The sequence below is a fragment of the Salmo salar genome, chromosome 10 (genome assembly GCF_965601325.2).
Source record: "Salmo salar chromosome 10, fSalSal1, whole genome shotgun sequence".
NCBI lineage: Eukaryota > Metazoa > Chordata > Actinopteri > Salmoniformes > Salmonidae > Salmo > Salmo salar.
The window spans coordinates 90,954,800-90,973,726 of record NC_138300.1 but is presented as its reverse complement, the minus strand read 5'-3'; the positions used below and the strand labels follow the sequence as shown (position 1 = coordinate 90,973,726).

General features: G+C 43.1%; 1 protein-coding gene across 2 annotated transcripts in view; it reads left to right on the top strand.

Moving 5' to 3' along the window:
* Nucleotides 1-746: 746 nt before the first annotated feature.
* The window catches only part of ttc23 (tetratricopeptide repeat domain 23), a 28,100-nt gene continuing 9,919 nt past the window's right edge, over nucleotides 747-18,927 (top strand). Inside the window, exons 1-6 of one of the 2 annotated variants that reach the window (XM_014124115.3) lie at nucleotides 747-1,027; nucleotides 7,287-7,413; nucleotides 7,688-7,811; nucleotides 7,941-8,097; nucleotides 11,680-11,805; nucleotides 18,411-18,582. In XM_014124115.3, coding sequence (XP_013979590.1) covers nucleotides 951-1,027; nucleotides 7,287-7,413; nucleotides 7,688-7,811; nucleotides 7,941-8,097; nucleotides 11,680-11,805; nucleotides 18,411-18,582 — 783 coding nt within the window. In that variant the 5' untranslated portion in view covers nucleotides 747-950. Of the gene's footprint in view, nucleotides 1,028-6,793; nucleotides 7,099-7,286; nucleotides 7,414-7,687; nucleotides 7,812-7,940; nucleotides 8,098-11,679; nucleotides 11,806-18,410; nucleotides 18,583-18,927 lie in introns of those variants that run through there. The other variant, XM_014124117.3, reaches the window with a different exon arrangement.

Below are 18,927 nucleotides of genomic sequence, written 5' to 3'. Positions count from 1 at the left end.
GCTAAACTATAATCACACTGCCTAAAAATGCTACATAGTAAAAGACTGTCTGTCTGTGTGCTATTGCCTCCTTTAACCACATGCTAGGGGGGTTTGATTTAATTTGTAGCTGCGGGACATGCAAGTGATGTCAACAAGGTTGACATGAGCCCCTTGAACTGTGAACAGGATGGGGAGATTGTCATGACAATGTCTAAAGGTGAGGATTTAATTACAAGCAGAAAAAAACTAGGGAGGTTGGACAACTTTTCACATAAGCCTAATTGATCATTGACATACATGAAAATATAAAAGTTTTCAAATAATAATCAAACAGCAGCTCCCCTTTAGAATGCCCTTTGATGCCCAGGAAAGACCCAGAGAGGCCAGGTGTCACAGACAGTCCAGCATTTTCACACAAGACATTGTTACAAATATAGCCAGGAGCCCAAACTCACTGCAGACTCACTATAACAGCACTCACTGTGGAGGTTTCTTACATAAGCTAATAACAGTGGGATTTAAAGGTAAAGGGGAGAGATTGTTTGGCTGGGGGGAAGAAATTCAGAGCACACACAGATGTAGGAGAAGTCTGTGCCGTGGCTTAACTCCTCTGTCACTGGGTGCCTGCTGTGAAAACAACACCCCCCTTTTCTCCCTCTCTTGCTCCCCCTCGCTCTCTCCCCTGGACGCCAGCCTGACATACCAGACCTTGTTCGTTAGCGCATATTTTTATCCGCCGTTACTAAATTAGGAAGCCAGAGAGAGCAAACTGAGGGTGTCTGCCAAGGCAGAAGAAGAAGGGTCTGCTCAGGCCTGGGTTTGCTGAGGGCCCGTGCCAGCCCTGCCAGGTTCATTAAGAGCCACTTGGGTTTCAGAAATAGAAGCCCAACAGGGACCGAAGCCAAACAGGACCCAGGACAGCCCGGCCAAAAACTCACGGGACAAACAAACAAATAAACTGCTTTCTTATGCACTGCCAGAGTCAACCGGCAGCAGCCACCCTAAGGAGCTATTATAAGTTATCTTGGGCAGTTCTGCAAACAAGGTGAGCACTGCCGCAGGTTTAAAACTGGTGACAGCACACACACACTGCCAACCTGATAGAGAATAAATTAACCTACAAACTCTCTCTAGAGAACAATTTCTTAAAGCAGCCACAGAGACATCAATTCGTGTTAGTTTAGTATTTAAGACAGATGTTTAGATGGATATTTATAAAAAGTACATAACTGCTTGCTAGTTCAGCATGGTTTTAAGACAGGGATGTTTAGATAGATATTTATAAAGTACATTTACATTTTCTAATTTCTCATGCAGTTGGCATAATGTCTGCTCTTTAAGTGCTGATTAGGACATGGATAAAATGCCACCCTAGAGATCATAGTGTTGAAGCAGAATATCAATTGGGGGGTTCGCTGACCTATCTAACCTGCAGGACATTCTCAGATGGAACTTGATACAATTTACATTTGAGGGGCTTGTCCAGTACAGAGATTTCATGAACATCCAGACGTATTTGTGAAATCTGTCTTGTCTTCTTTAGTAACCTTTAATAATATTTTGAATAACTTCTAGAAATAAAAAGTATACTTATAGTATTGACCCAACCCCCAAGGTAAAATAAAAGTTTAAATCAATACCATATCAGTGTCTAAAGTCAGCATATTGCAGCAGCACAAATGTCTCCCTTCAAAATGTGTCAATGTATCACCAACACACACCATATTTAAGAAGGCCACAGAGCATGAAAGGGATGGATGTCTGGTACTTTACTGCCATCTATTGGATCATTAGAAAACTTTACTTCTCCAGCTGTGCAATACAGTCTATGGTCCAGCAGCCCCATCATCAGGGAAAGAATAAAGCAGGAAAGGGAAAGGGAAAGTCAGTTGTACAACTGAATGCATTCAACTGAAATGTGCCTGCCGCATTTAACCCAACCCCTCTGAATCAGAGAGGTGCGGGTGGCTGCCATAATCAACATCCACGTCTTCGGCTCCCGGGGAAAAGTGGGTTAACTGCCTAGGGGAAGAACGACAGATTACTGGCCCAACGCTCTAACCACTAGATTATAGCATGCTGCGTGTTTACATTATTACAGGCATGGCAATTGAGATCATGGTCACATCTGTCTACAGTTTAATCAACTCCAAATAAATGCAATAGATTGAGGCTGTTGTGACAGCATGCACTAAAACACATGTTATCGGAATGAAACTTTATAGCACTTATCTGAAGTGCACTTATCAGGAGTCACTTGTATTACAGAGTTTGAAATCCCAGCTATAGTTGTGTTAAATCTTAAGTAATAGGTCTACTCAAAATACTGATATTTTGGCACTATTTTGTGTGTATTATTATTTATTTTAATTGAACCTTTATTTAACTAGGCAAGTCAGTTAAGAACAAATTCTTATTTACAATGATGGCCTACACCGGCCAAATCCAGACGACGCTGGGCCAATTGTGCGCCGCCCTATGGGACTCCGAATCACAGCCGGTTGTGATACAGCCTGGATTATTCACTGCTAGTAAACCTAATAAAGTGAACACGTTATTTAATGCAGTCTAAGTATATTACCTTATTGACATCTTCAGCAAAAGAAGGGATTTGGCATAGCCCATTGAAAAGGGACAAATACACAGACCCAAAGACAGTAGGTAATGATGATGGATAGGGATTCCTCTAACTGGATTTCCACTTGGCTGGAGCAAGCTTTTATTAAATGTCTCCATTGGAAAATGATTACACAGTCCCATGTGGGACCGCACCAAGGTGGTCTGTATATCCTCACACTCCAGGACAGTTGACTATAAACCAATAAACCCATAAAGATCACCCATATTAGAAACTAATGGAGTAGTAATAGGAGCAATTTCCTCTTTCCCTAGTGCCCTTTAAAGATCCTCGCCAAAATAAGATATTTTATGAGCTGTTGAATCAAACAATAAGAAAGCATATTATTTATTGCTGCAATTATGACAATGTGCCTATTGTAAAGTCGGTCCTCAAGGAAACTAGAAATGCTACATTTTTCATGAAGGAGCTTTAGGAGGACAGGCTCATTGTAATGGCTGGAATAGAACGGAGTCAAACACGTTGTTTCCATGTGTTTGGAACCACTTCATTAATTCCATTCCAGCCATTACAATGAGCATTTCCTCTTATAGCTCCTCCCACCAGCTTGCACTGGATTTAACAATAAGTAGACAAAACCTATATAGCTGTATTACACCACCTTTTGTATCATGAGGTGAGGTCCTTAGAGCTAGCACCAAAAAGCACATGTTCTTGACATTAAGGATTGGAGCATGGGAATGATGCAACAACATAGCACATCAAACAGTCATATTTGTCTTCAGCTCCAGGTACTTCGTTTTTGCATTGCCTACTTACATTGGGTGTAACTTAAGCATTAAAGTGTGTTGCAGTAAGAGTGGTTTTGACAAACTGATGGCAATGTTTTCCATTCTGGAAATTTGTTTAGGATCACTCTTAGTCTGGAACCTCCCCCTCTTGGGATCTTTGAGACTAACAAGCTCCTCTACCAAGACAAGGTGGCAACACACAGAGAATATTTATTTATTTGTATTTGATTTGTCATTAAATGGAATGTGCCTGCCTCAGATTGCACTTTAAATCAAAGGTGGGGTCTTACTGCTCATTGGCTAACCAGCATTCATGTCTATACTTTGGCAGATTGTTTGGTTAACGCCATATCTTCAGAGTCCTGAGGCCTGAAACCCATACCATTAGTCTTTCTGAAACCCAATATTTAGTGATTGTTTGGGGTATTTTGTCCCTCTTTGTCAGACAATTGGCATAGGCTACAGGCCATATTTCACATTTGGTACATGGGCCACATATCACAATCGACACAGGGACACATTTCAGAATCGGCACACTGTCCACATTTGGAAGCTCCAACAAGCGGCAAAACAATAATACAAATGATTAGAAAATGCAATTTCCTTTGATTGCGTTCCTTCAGAATGTGTTTTTATATTTTAGTTTGAATTCTGAAAGTTCTGTGGCATTTCAGTTTAGAATGTTGAAGCCTGCATTCCACCATTGAAATCAATGGGGATACAACAACCTTCACAGTTTATTGTATGAATGGTAACAACACTTTAAATAGTACAGTACAGCACAAAAGTTTTAGGCAGGTGTGAAAAAATGCTATAAAGTAAGAATGATTTCAAAAATAGACATGTTAATAGATAATATTTATCAATTAACTAAATGCAAAGTGAGTGAACAGAAGAAAAATCGAAATCAAATCCATATTTGGTGTGACCACCCGTTGTCTTCAAAACAGCATAAATTCTTGTAGGTACACTTGCACAAAGTCAGGGATTTGGTAGACATATAGTCAGGTGTATAATTAAACAATTATACCAAACAGGTGCTAATGATCATCAATTCAATATGTAGGTTGAAACACAACCTACATATTGAAACACATTAACTGAAACAGCTGTACATCAACCACCCGAGCCACTGCCTGTTCACACCGCTATCATCCAGAAGGTGAGGTCAGTACAGGTGCATCAAAGCTGGGACCGAGAGACTAAAAAACAGCTTCTATCTCAAGGCCATCAGACTGTTAAACAGCCATCACTAACATTGAGTGGCTGCTGCCAACATACTGACTCAAATCTCTAGCCACTTTAATAATTAAAAATTGGATGTAATAAATGTATCACTAGCCACTTTATATAATGTTTACATCACCTACATTACTCATTTCATATGTATATACTGTACCATCTACTGCATCTTGCCTATGCCGTTCGGCCATCACTCATTCATAGATTTTTATGTATATATTCTTATTCATTCCTTACACTTGTGTGTATAAGGTAGTTGTTGTGAAATTGTTATGGTCGGAACTAGAAGCACAAGCATTTCGCTACACTAGCTTCCGTCCCTCTTCTCGGCCCTACCTGGGCTCGAACCAACGACTCTCTGCACACATCGACAACAGCCAACCTCGAAGCATCGTTACCCATCGCTCCAAGGTCTCAGAGCGAGTGACGTCACCGATTGAACCGCTATTACCTAGCTAGCCATTTCACATCGGTTACACTCGCATTAACATCTGTTAACCATGTGTACGTGACAAATACAATTTGATTTGATTTAGGAGTGGGAACAGTAAGTGTTTGTTGTCATTGAACTGAGAGACGACTGGCAAAGATTTGTATAACTAGACCAAGATAGCCCACAGCCTGCCGTTTCCAATGGGAACAAATTAGTCATAGTGGGCAGAGCCAAGCTCGAGCTAGCCCGTTCTAGCAAACGTCTGCATATTTCCGTTACGGAACGCCTACTTTGAAGTGCGCGTGTGCAATAGCGCAATTCCCTTTTGCACTCCTAAACAACGCGATTTTTTTTTACAACTTTGGCAAAGGTTCAAGTTTACGAAACGTAATCCACTCTGTTCATAACATATTCTAGTTTTGGGAACAGAAAACTATATTGAGATCAAATGCTTCATCGATGAGAAAATGTGCAGAATGTCGGCCAAAATACATCTCGTTCCAACTTCTCCCACTGGGCTACCAGTTTTTGGTTTTTGGTCTCATTGTTCTGTCTGTGCGACTAGTTTACATGCACATTTTTTTATTTTATAAATACTGCACCAAACATCTTAGCTCGATGTAAAATTGCACTACTCGGCAAAAACGTCAACATTGATGACATATTTCTTGATTTATCTTAGATGAATTCTGACTATTTTGACTAAGTGTTTCTGGCCATGTTGTTGCTAAGGTGTCTCAAGAGGGGAAAAGAACAGTAATTATTGCTTATTTTATCACATTTTTCAAGCGAAGGTCTTTGGTGTGTTTAAGAGTACAGGCGGTCCCTTCGCCTAGCTGAGTTATGCTAGGAGCAAACCGAACCTATGCTGACGCCTTTAGGCAAGGTTAGCAACCCTGTTCCTGGAAGGCCGTAAGCACTTCATCATTTTGATTTAACCGCCGGCACTCCGGGAACAGGGTACCCCTCCTGAGTCATCCAGTTACAGAACCCAGACAATCCGCACACGGGCCGAATAGCCACTATGCAAATTCCACACCCTCTTCTCATCAGGGAGCGGTTTCTGATGTTATAACACTGATGCTATGTCGGGACATAATGTTGTCTAGATGGAGTACAGCTCTATGCAGTTATCATGTTGGGGACAACAGTTGTTGACAACTGTAGCGTTTTATCTATCTTTTTTAACTAGGCAAGTCAGTGAAGAATAAATTCTTATTTACAATAACGCCCTACCTCGGCCAAACCCTCCCTTAACCCGGACGACGCAGGGGCAATTGTGCGCCGCCCTATGGTACTCCCGATCGGTTGTGATACAGTCGGGGATCGAATCAGGGTGTGTAGTGACGCCTTTAGCACTGAGTTTCAGTGCCTTAGACCGCTGCGTCACTCGAAAGCCCCAGTCCCGACAAACCATCACTATCACCACCGGTAACAAACTACACAAAATAAGGGTAGGCCAATCATTTAGTAAAAATGCCGCAATTGCCTAAAAAGCTAGCGTACAATAATCAACACGGCATGTTCCCCATCATTTATTTTCAGCTACATCCTGCCACCTTATCAGCTGTTGTCAGACATACCTGGGTCTGAGGAGTATGCCTTATATCACATATTCATATTTTTATTAATTCGAGCTAAAAACAAAGCCTGATTTGACATAAAACAATGTCTGCACAAATATTTACACGTGCATAAAGTTGGTCTGGTGCTGTATAACATTGTCGGTCACGTGACATTTTATCAGGAAGTTACATTTAGCGCTTTTGGATTTGTAAGTTTTATATTAGTGGATGCTTGATTGTATGAACACCCCGAGCGAACTGTTTGGGGTTGTACGATGAATACAACCAATAATATAAAAATAAAATGTCGCTCATTGATTTATGATGAACCTTTGCTGATTATGACTCATACTGCCGTATCCACGACAACGGATGTAAAAAAGAAACAAACATGGCATGAAATTATTCTGCAAAAGGTTTCTTTTTTTACATAAAACTGAACTCTAATTATCCAATGACAAACACACGCTCCAAACCAGGACTTGGATTAGTTGAAGGTGGAGAATCGTAAGTTATAAATTGTGCTTGTGCATGCATTGCTGTAAAACTGATGTTGGAAAAAAATATTTTCCTTTCGAAGAGATCAATTCTGCGCATTCGAGTCAATGTGAATTGTGCATGTCTATTATTAGAAAAATGCTGCTGATGATTATGTTACCCAGGCAGATCATTTGAAAGCACCTTTATCCTCATAGTGATAAAGGACTGGCAAGTGTCTCTCAGAGAGGAATGGATGACACGGGAGAGTCGATGATGATGACTCCTGAGGAAAAACTTACCCAGTATGATAGCAGGGCCAAAGCCTTTGCAGACACTCAACAGGTAGACCTATAGAGGTTTAAGTTGCTTTCCATTCTGACACCTGCATGCAATGGGGTGAGGTTGATATTACTATAACCAGAGATACCTGCAAAGTGTCTGAAGGTTGTCTTAACCTTCTGTAGATGTCATAGTCACCCTGTCATGTTCAGGAATTGTATCATTCTCTTATCAAAGGTATAATGCATGTACAGTACCACTCAGCATAAAGGCATTCTTCAGTACAGCATCTTGTTGGTCCTGTATGTCAACAATAATGAAATGTTTGTCTGGACAGTTTGATGCTTGTATCCAGGACCTTGTCCGCTGTGTGGCTCTTACAAGACTGGTGTATGGAGATGGGCAACTGAAACTAGCCCATGCCCATGTCAGACTGGCTAAAGCATACCTACAGTTTAAAGGTGAATTATGTTGTGATTAGCCTTTACAATGAGGTACCATTTATAAAGAGTTTATAACGGTTAATATTGTATATATTTATACCTTACCAAATCTTGGAATGACCCATGTGTTGTCCCTGATTCCCACAGGTTGGGCAGTGCAGGCCCAGGAGCACTCAGCCAGAGCCAGTGACCTGCTCCCCATCTGCACCCCCAACTCCACCAGCCGGGAGGACAGGGTCCACATTCTCAACTGTCTCCTCAACATATACCTAACACAGGGAGGCGCCACTCTGCTGCTGGCAAAATATCCTTTACCCACATTGTTTCTGTGATAAATCAAATTTCATTGGTGAATACAAGTGTAGACTTTACTATTAAATGACTACTTACGAGCCCATTCTCAACAATGCAGAGTTAAAAAGTATGACAAATATTTGCTAAATAAAAAAGGAAATAGTAACACAATAAAACACATTAAAATAACAATAACGAGGGTATATACAAGGAGTACCGGTACCGAATCAATGTGCAGGGGTACGAGATTGAGGTAATACAGTATGTACAGTTGAAGTCGGAAGTTTACATACACTTAGGTTGGAGTCATTAAAACTCGTTTTTCAACCACTCCACAAATGTCTTGTTAACAAACTATAGTTTTGGCAAGTCAGTTAGGACATCTACTTTGTGCATGACACAAGTCATTTTTCCAACGATTGTTTGCAGACAGATTATTTCACTTATAATTCACTGTGTCACAATTCCAGTGGGTCAGAAGTTTACATACACTAAGTTGACTGTGCCTTTAAACAGCTTGGAAATGTCCATAAAATGATGTAGAAGCTTTAGAAGCTTCTGATAGGCTAATTGACATAATTTGAGTCAATTGGAGGTGTACCTGTGGATGTATTTCAAGGGCTACCTTCCAACTCAGTGCTTCTTTGCTTGACCTCAATGGGAAAATCAAAAGAAATCAGCCAAGACCTCAGAAAAAAAATTGTAGACCTCCACATGTCTGGTTCATCCTTGGGAGCAATTTCCAAACGCCTGAAGGTACCACGTTCATCTGTACAAACAATAGAACGCAAGTATAAACACCATGGGACCTCGTAGCCATCATACCGCTCAGGAAGGAGACACGTTCTGTCTCCTAGAGATGAACCTACTTTGGTGCGAAAAGTGCAAATCAGTCCCAGGACAACAGCAAAGGACCTTGTTAAGATGCTGGAGGAAACAGGTACAGAAGTATCTATATCCACAGTGAAACGAGTCCTATATCGACAACCTGAAAGGCAGCTCAGCAAGGAAGATGCCACTGCTCCAAAACCACCATAAAAAAGCCAGACTATGGTTTGCAACTGTACATGGGGACAAAGATTGTACTTTTTGGAGAAATGTCCTCTGGTCTGATCAAACAGTTCTATTTTTGTTTCGCCATAATGGCCATCGTTATGTTTGAAGTAAAAAGGGGGAGGCTTGCAAGCCGAAGAACACCATCCCAACCGTGAAGCACGGGGGTGGCAGCATCATTACATTTACATTTACATTACATTTAAGTCATTTAGCAGATGACATAGCATCATGTTGTGGGGCTGCTTTGCTGCAGGAGGGACTGGTGCACTTCACAAAATAGATGGCATCATGAGGCAGGAAAATGATGTGGATATATTGAAGCAACATCTCAAGACATCAGTCAGGAAGTTAAAGCTTGTTTGCAAATGGGTCTTCCAAATGGACAGTCACCCCAAGCATACTTCCAAAGTTGTGGCAACAAAGTCAAGGTATTGGAGTGGCCATCACAAAGCCCTGACCTCAATCCTATAGAAAATGTGTGGGCAGAACTGAAAAAGCATGTGCGAGCAAGGAGGCCTAGAAACCTGTCTCAGTTATACCTGCTCTGTCAGAAGGAATGGGACAAAATTCACCCAACTTATTGTGGGAAGCTTGTGGAAGGCTACCCGAAATGTTTGACCCAAGTTGAACAATTTAAAGGCAATGCTACCAAATACTAATTGAGTGTATGTAAACTTCTGACCCACTGGGAATGTGATGAAAGAAATAAAAGCTGAAATAAATCATTCTCTCTACTATTATGCTGACATTTCACATTCTTAAAATAAAGTGGTGATCCTAACTGACCTAAGACAGGGAATTTTTACTAGGATTAAATGTCATAAATTGTGAAACTGAGTTTAAATGTATTTGGCTAAGGTGTATGTAAACTTGAGGGTAAAAGTGACCAGGCAATCAGGATATATAATAAACAGAGTAGCAGCAGCGTGTGTGTGTTTTGTGTATGAGTGTCGGTGTAGTGTGTGTGTGGGTAGAGCCAGTGCAAGAGAGTCAGTGCAGAAAAATAAAGATACAATAAAGGGGGTCAATGTAAATTGTCCGGGTCGACATTTGATTAACTGTTCAGCTATCTTATGGCTTGGGGGTAGAAGCTATTCAGAAGCCTTTTGGTCCCAGACTTGGCACACTGGTACTGCTTGCTGTGCGCTACCAGAGAGAGCAGCCTATGACTTGGGTGGCTGGAGTCTTTGACAATTTTTAGGACTTTCCAATGACACTGCCTAGTCCTGGATGGTAGGGAGTTCAGCCCCAATGATGTACTGGCCCATACGCACTACCCTCTGTTGTGTCTTGTGGTTGGATGCCGAGCAGTTGCCATACCAAGCTGTAATGCAGTCAGTCAAGATGTTCTCAAAGGTGCAGCTGTAGAACTTTTTGAGCATCTGTCAAATCTTTTCAGCCTACTGAGGGGAAGAGGTGTTGTCGTGCCCTCTTCACGACTGTGTTGGTGTGTTTGGACCATGATAAGTCTTTAGTGATGTGGACGCCAAAGAACTTGAAGCTCTCGATCCGCTCCACTACAGCCTTGTCGATGTGAATGGGGGCGTGTTTGGCCCTCCATTTCCAGTAGTCCACGAAGCTAATTTGTCTTGCCCACGTTGAGGAAGAGGTTGTTGTCCTGGCACCACACTGCCAGGTCTCTGACCTCCTCCCTGTAGGCTGTCTCATTGTTGTCAGTGATTAACTACTGTTGTGTCATCAGCAAAGTTAATGTTGGTGTTGGGAGTCGTACGCTGCCACGTAGTTGTAGTTGAACAGGGTGGACTGGAGGGGACTGAGGGGTCCCCATGTTGAGGCTCAGCGTGGCAGATGTGTTGTTGCCTACCCTTACCACCTGGAGACGGCCCGTCAGGAAGTCCAGGATCCAGTTGCAGAGGGAGGTGTTCAGTCCCAGGGTCCTTAGCGTAGTAATGAACTTGGAGGGCACTATGGTGTTGAACGCTGAGCTGTAGTCAATAAACAGCATTCTCACTTAGTTGTTCCTTTTGTCCAGGTGGGAAAGGGCAGTGGTGGCATGCGATAGAGATGGCGTCATCTGTGGATCTGTTGGGGCGGTATGCTAATTGAAGTGGGTCCAGAGTGTCTGTGATGATGGTGTTGATGTGAGCCATAACCAGCCTTTCAAAGCATTTCATGGCTACAGATGTGAGTGCTATGGGGCGGTAGTTATTTAGACAGGTTACCTTGGCTTTCTTGGGTGCGGGGTTTGGTGGTGTGGTTGAAACATGTAGGTATTACAGACTGGGTCAGGAACGGTTCAAAATTTAATTAAAGACACATGCCAGCTGGTCAGTTCATGCTCTGAGCACGCATCCTGGTAATCTGTCTGGATAAAGCTCAGGCTCAAGGAAATAGGCCTGAGCGTTAGGAGAATCATTAGGAGAATGATTAGATATTTGTAATGGAAGCCCCAAAAACATTAGGAGAATGATTGTCTAAATGTGAATTCAAACAACTGCATGGTTAAATGTCCATGGGTAAATGAATGTAGTACTGCTTTAATGTTGATTATGCAATACTCTTTAACCATCCCAACTCTCGAGGAAGCAGAGTCTAATCATCGAAAAGCAGAGAGGATTGTGGTAGAACTTCATCAGCTAGGAGGCATGAGCCAGGAGGAGAAAATGGAGACTGAGTTTGAGATATCCACGTCTCTGTCCAGGTATTATAGAGAGAACTAAACTGATCTGCAGAAATATTTCAAAAGTAACTTATTTGGAGAATTGTGTCTATCTGACCAATGTGGCCTTTACTACAACGTCCGCTGTGACAGCAGAGAGCACATTGATATTTACTGGATTCCTCTTTAGGTATCACACGCTATGCTACTCTATTTATTTCCACAGACTCCTCCTTCAGTATCATATTCAGGTTGAAGTCTGAATACCTTGGCACTTCTCAAACAAAAACAAGTTAATGTTCAAGTGAAGTGTCATTGTAGATTCAGATAAGACTGTTGTATCAAATATGCCTATATGTTCAGATGTCAACATACAGCCTGTTACCTTGAAGGCACAATAACAGCCTGTTATTAATACTGTTTATCTGAGTTTATCCACTGAGAAATACATTAGTTTTTGGCCACAAGATGGAGACAATGTCTAACAAGTCCACTGAGCAAATCCATCTATCGAGATACATTTTAATGGTTCATTTCACTCAAACAATGTGGTCTTTTCTGCTCTAGTTTAGACCAGTAGTGTCATGGAAAGTTTCTGAATTATCTTAACCTGGTCCTCACAGTAGAAGTGCCTAAAGTACCCTCAAAGTAGTTTTTCTTCTCCGGCGTAAACATCAAGCTGTTCTCTCAGGCCTGTTGTCAAGCCCATGGGGTGTGAGCATGCGCAGCTGCAGACCAGCTGTGACTGGGGTTATTGCACTTCCCACTCGTTCAGTGTCTGCTGGATCAGTGGAGCAGGGGTAGGAAGATAACACACCCCAGTCCTGCATTCATATTTCATGATTCCCTTCACTGCTCTGGCTGAAATAGCTAATCATTGTGTACTGAGGAGGCTTTTTGCACTAAACGGCATTGATCATTTTGTTCAGTTGTAGGGTAACACTGTTTTTGCTAAAGTATATTGATGCCTTCTCACCCTTCCACACTTAAGTTGTATTAACTTCACTGTTATGGATTTGTCAAAACATAATTTGAGTAATTCATGAATACACAATATTTGCTGTACAAGTCAATATTGATTACAAGACATGGCTGAGGCAAATGTGGTACCGATATACCCAGGTACTCAGTGTGGAATATTAGTAGCATTAGAGTTGTTTCAACTTGAAGGGAGCTGAGATAAAAAGTATTTGGGGGTGAGGTCATCCTTTTAAGTTTTTATGACTGACGGTTTGTTTTTACGCAATTTGTGAAATTAGAAAAATGTGCGGACGCTCGCTGGTGTGTAAGCTTGCTAAAGCTCTTTTGTTGGAGGATGACTGAACTTGGCTGGCTTCTGTAGCACCCTAGTCAACAGGACTGTAATGTTGTGTCCAGTGTGAATGTCCCCACAAAAGCCTGGAACAATAAAACAAGCTTTCACACAGTTTCAGGTCCAGTTGGAGATTTTCCATTTAACTCATTGTAGAGGTACAGTATATGCAAGGTGCCAGTGTGATGAGCACAATATGAAATACTGATCACAGTATTATAGTTTATTTTTGCCACCTGTACTTGTTGTTAAAAGGTTTTGAAAACAATCCTAATAAATGCAACAGTTGGACAATGAATGAAGATACTCATATAAATTAACATAAAGGGGTAGAACAGGGCTTCCACCACCAAAGACCTGCTCTGTCCACCCTACCTTCTCTGTTGACCCTACCTGCTCTGGTACCCTACCTGCTCTGTTCTACCCTACCTGCACTGTCCTACCCTACCTGCTCTGTCTACACTACCTGCTCTGTCTACCCTACCTGCTCTGTCTACCCTACCTGCTCTGTCTACCCTACCTGCTCTACCCTACCTGCTCTGTCTACCCTACCTGCACTGTCCTACCCTACCTGCTCTGTCTACCCTACCTGCTCTGTCTACCCTACCTGCTCTGTCTACCCTACCTGCACTGTCCTACCCTACCTGCTCTGTCTACCCTACCTGCTCTGTCTACCCTACCTGCTCTGTCTACCCTACCTGCTCTGTCTACCCTACCTGCTCTACCCTACCTGCTCTGTCTACCCTACCTGCACTGTCCTACCCTACCTGCTCTGTCTACCCTACCTGCTCTGTGTACCCTACCTGCTCTGTCCACCCTACCTGCTCTGTCTACCCTACCTGCTCTGTCTACCCAACCTTCTCTGTCTACCCTACCTGCTCTGTCCACCCTACCTGCTCTGTCTACCCAACATGCATTCTCCTGCACTGTCTAGACTGCCTCATTAATTACTGTTGTTGTCACGTTCTCTTACATAATTCAACAAGTGTGTCAATAGCAGGATACCCTCAGTTTAAAAATCAACACGTTTGGCTCTAGATTACACCTATCTAAACATACTTTACATTGTTTGTGAGATCAGACATCATATCACTTTAATCAGTGTTCATTTTCAAAAGTTGCTTTCCTATCCTACCTGCTCTGCTACCCTACCTTCTCTGTCTACCCTACCTTCTCTGTCTACACTACCTGCTCTGTCTACCCTACCTGCACCACCTACCCTACCTGCACCACCTACCCTACCTGCTCTGTTACCCTACCTGCTCTGTCTACCCTACCTGCACTGTCTACCCTACCTGCTCTGGTCACCCTACCTCCTCTGTCTACCCTACCTGCTCTGTCTACCCTACCTGCTCTGTCTACCCTACCTTCTCTGTCAACCCTACCTTCTCTGGGCACCCTACCTGCTCTGTCTACCCTACCTTCTCTGTCTACCCTACCTTCTCTGTCTACACTACCTGCTAGTCTACCCTACCTGCTCTGTCTACCCTACCTTCTCTGTCAACCCTACCTGCACTATCTACCCTACCTGCTCTGTCTACCCTACCTGCACTGTCTACCCTACCTGCTCTGGTCACCCTACCTCCTCTGTCTACCCTACCTGCTCTGTCTACCCTACCTTCTCTGTCTACCCTACCTTCTCTGTTCACCCTACCTGCTCTGTGCACCCTACCTGCACTGTCCTACCCTATCTGCTCCGTCTACCCTACCTGCACTATCTACCCTACCTGCTCTGTCTACACTACCTGCTCTGCCTACCCTACCTGCTCTGTCTACAGTACCTGCTCTGTTGACCCTACCTGCTCTGTTACACTACCTGCACTGTCCTACCCTATCTGCTCTGTCTACCCTATCTGCTCTGTGTACCCTACCTGCACTGTCCTACCCTACCTGCTCTGTGTACCCTACCTGCACTGTCTACACTACCTTCTCTGTCTACCCTACCTGCTCTGGCTACCCTACCTGCTCTGTCTACACTACCTGCTCTGCCTACCCTACCTGCTCTGTCTACACTACCTGCTCTGTCCACCCTACCTGCTCTGTTACACTACCTGCACTGGCCTACCCTATCTGCTCTGTCTACCCTATCTGCTCTGTGTACCCTACCTGCACTGTCCTACCCTACCTGCTCTGTCCACCCTACCTGCACTGTCTACACTACCTTCTCTGTTTACCCTACCTGCTCTGGCTACCCTACCTGCTCTGTCTACCCAACATGCATTCTCCTGCACTGTCTAGACTGCCTCATTAACTACTGTTGTTGTCACGTTCTCTTACATAATTCAACAAGTGTGTCAATAGCAGGATACCCTCAGATTAAAAATCAACACGTTTGGCTCTAGATTACACCTATCTAAACATACTTTACATTGTCTGTGAGATCAGACATCATATCACTTTAATCAGTGTTCATTTTCAAAAGTTGCTTTCGTATCAGCACATCTAATTTGTATTCAATTATAACTTTTTTAAATTCCACAAATTAACACCCATCAAGTGTCGACAGGGTGTGTTAAATCCCTGACGAAGCTAGCGTTCTAATAGATTCAATGGTAAAACAGGGTGTGTTAAATCCCTGACGAAGCTAGCGTTCTAATAGATTCAATGGTAAAACAGGGTGCGTTAAATCCCTGACGAAGCTAGCGTTCTAATAGATTCAACGGTACAACATGGTGTGTTAAATCCCTGACGAAGCTAGCGTTCTAATAGATTCAACGGTACAACATGGTGTGTTAAATCCCTGACGAAGCTAGCGTTCTTATAGATTCAATGGTAAGACAGGGTGCGTTAAATCCCTGACGAAGCTAGCGTTCTAATAGATTCAACGGTACAACATGGTGTGTTAAATCCCTGACGAAGCTAGCGTTCTTATAGATTCAATGGTAAAACAGGGTGTGTTAAATCCCTGACGAAGCTAGCGTTCTTATAGATTCAATGGTAAGACAGGGTGTGTTAAATCCCTGACGAAGCTAGCGTTCTAATAGATTCAACGGTACATCATGGTGTGTTAAATCCCTGACGAAGCTAGCGTTCTAATAGATTCAAGGGTAAGACAATGTACTGTATTCCACTGAGCCCATTTCAGCCATTACCAGGTTGTGTTTGACAGGTCATTACGAACATTTCCTTGGTCGTAACGTTAATGGGAAAAAACGTCTGGCACAAGCAGGAGTATGAAAGAGTCGCAGGAGTAAAATGAAAGCAATCAATCCAGCGATATTTAAGGGACAAGTAGATTTTACATAGATGGTTGAAAAAGACAGGTCCTCAGGTGGGCTTTGATGGGATAGGCTGTTGATATTAGAGGTTCTTGGTTGAGGCGGCTGTTATGGCTCTCATCCCCCACTGACTGTTGCATTTCTATGGCTACATGTCATGTTCTGGTCTCACATCTAGGTGTTGTAACAGTGGATTACCTGATGCTGCCTGAGGCACAGGAAAGGAAATGACAATGAACGATTGTGTTTTGTTCCAACAGGGCACCCACAGCCCAACAAAACACCACAGTTTAACAGCGCAGGCCTGCTGTATTCATTTTGCTGTATATTTCCACCTCCAATAGTTCCTTTCCTGGCTTTGTGAACACTGTATAATTTTCCCTGTATAAAGAGCAAACCTTCTAGGGCCCCTTCGTGCGTCAGTATTGGTCTGGTAAGCATTACTAAACAGAGGGCCGTGTGGGCTGCTTGGCAGTTCATAAGAAAATCAGTAATTACATTATTGCTCTGCTCTGTGGACAGTGAATTAGATGTCAGCTGCAGATGACATACTGCCTCCTGTGCCAGGAACAGGAAGCTTGGGAGGGTGGCATCAGCTGGTGAATGAGGGGATGCAGTGGCATTGTCCACAGGTCTGTCTATGTGGACAAGAAGGCAGTACCCTGGCCTGGGCAATGGGCACACAGAGCTTCTGCTAATGCAGCCAGCCGTCCCAGCTGCCGTTAAAGGCTGTGCTGTTCTCTGGAATTTCTGATGCCTGAGGGGGGAAGCCGTCCCATTCCCATGCAGGCCATCTCCCATCAAGGCTTGCTTTGATAATCAGGGATTGATGGGAAATCTCAGAGATATTAATTTAGTGCTACCCTCCACAACCAACATTTCACTGCACTAACTATACACACTGATGTTTTGATTTGTAGTCATTTATACTATACTAGTATTTATGGGATAAATAATAGAAAATGACTGTCAGCACAAATCACCTGCTTTACTGTGCAAGGACCATGTAGAGGGATTCATTAATGATGGGATGTTTTCCTGCCGCAGTAGTAGTCCTGTATCGTGGTATTGAAGTGAACAGTATTCCCTCTGAGGAAGGCCACCTACGAACAGCAGAGCTGAATTGAATTTAGACTCCATTAGTGTCTGAATCAAATCAAAGTTTATTTGTCACGTGCGCCAACATGCTTACTTACAGGGCCTAACCAACAGTGCAATTCTTAAGTAAAAAATAGGTATTAGGTATTAGAATCCTGTGGGGTGTTGAGGCTATTAGCAGGCTAGATGGATGGATGTCTGACTAGTGTCCTTGCTGAGGATGATGCAAGTCTCTGCTGTGCTGCAGCCCCCTGCTAGCATCCCATCACCCACCCCCCTATGTGGTGACTGAGGGTGTTAGACCACAGACTGAAGGCCTATTGTACAGAGATCCAGAGCTGGTGTTGTCCTCGGAGTGGCACATTATTAACTGCCTACGTGCTGCCTCATATCAACAGCAAATATACATGTTTTTACAACAGTGTCTTACAACAGGGGTGATTTGACCCTTTTAGTGCAGTTTTTGTTTTCATCTCATCAGATATCTGTTCACAGCCTATGTAAGGAACTGGCTGCATTCTTTACTGGTGCAGAGGATCTCCACTGTGTTGTGACTACCAGGACAAACCTAATTTAGACATCCTGGTGTGGAGCTCTTGTGTGGTTGCTCAGCGAGGTGCTGGACTTGTTAGGCAGTGTCAGTAAGTCTTTATTTATAATGTGGCTCTGAGAGCAACACACTCCTCAGTCTTCCCAGAGGAGAGACCATTAGAGACCATCTGAAAGGACACAGCCAGAGACGGAGTAAACAGTTCTTTGTGTAGGGATCTCCTATTATAGTCTGCACTCACTGCACCTGACATCAGAGGCAGCAGTCTGCTAGACCCAGCCAGGCCTAGTTCCACGTTCCTCCTCAGGCCCCACTCTTGGCACAGTTCAGACCAACACTCTGGGCCAAGATTTCAACACTGCAACATGCCTACAGAAAGAGCCCGACCACTAATGCTTTTCTTTACTCTCCCTCCCTCTTTCTCTCATTCTCTTTCTCTCTCTCTCTGCCCCATCCATCTCTCCTGCAGGGTGTACCAGCGGCAGGGCAGGTCAGAGGAGGCCCTGGCTCAGTGTGAGAGTAGTTTGCAGCTGCTGGAGGGCTGGGAAAGGCCAGGTCAGGCCTGCTCCGTCTATAAGGACATGGCTGCCATCGAACAGGCCCAGGGCCGCCTCGACAGAGCTTTAGAGCACCTCTCTAAGGTAAGGGACATATGAGACCTGAATACAGGGACAAAACAGCAACACACAACATGACTATATGAATAACTATATTAACATTACACACATGACTATATGAATAACTATATTAACATTACACACATGACTATATGAATAACTATATTAACATTACACACATGACTATATGAATAACTATATTAACATTACACACATGACTATATGAATAACTATATTAACATTACACACATGACTATATGAATAACTATATTAACATTACACACATGACTATATGAATAACTATATTAACATTACACACATGACTATATGAATAACTATATTAACATTACACACATGACTATATGACTG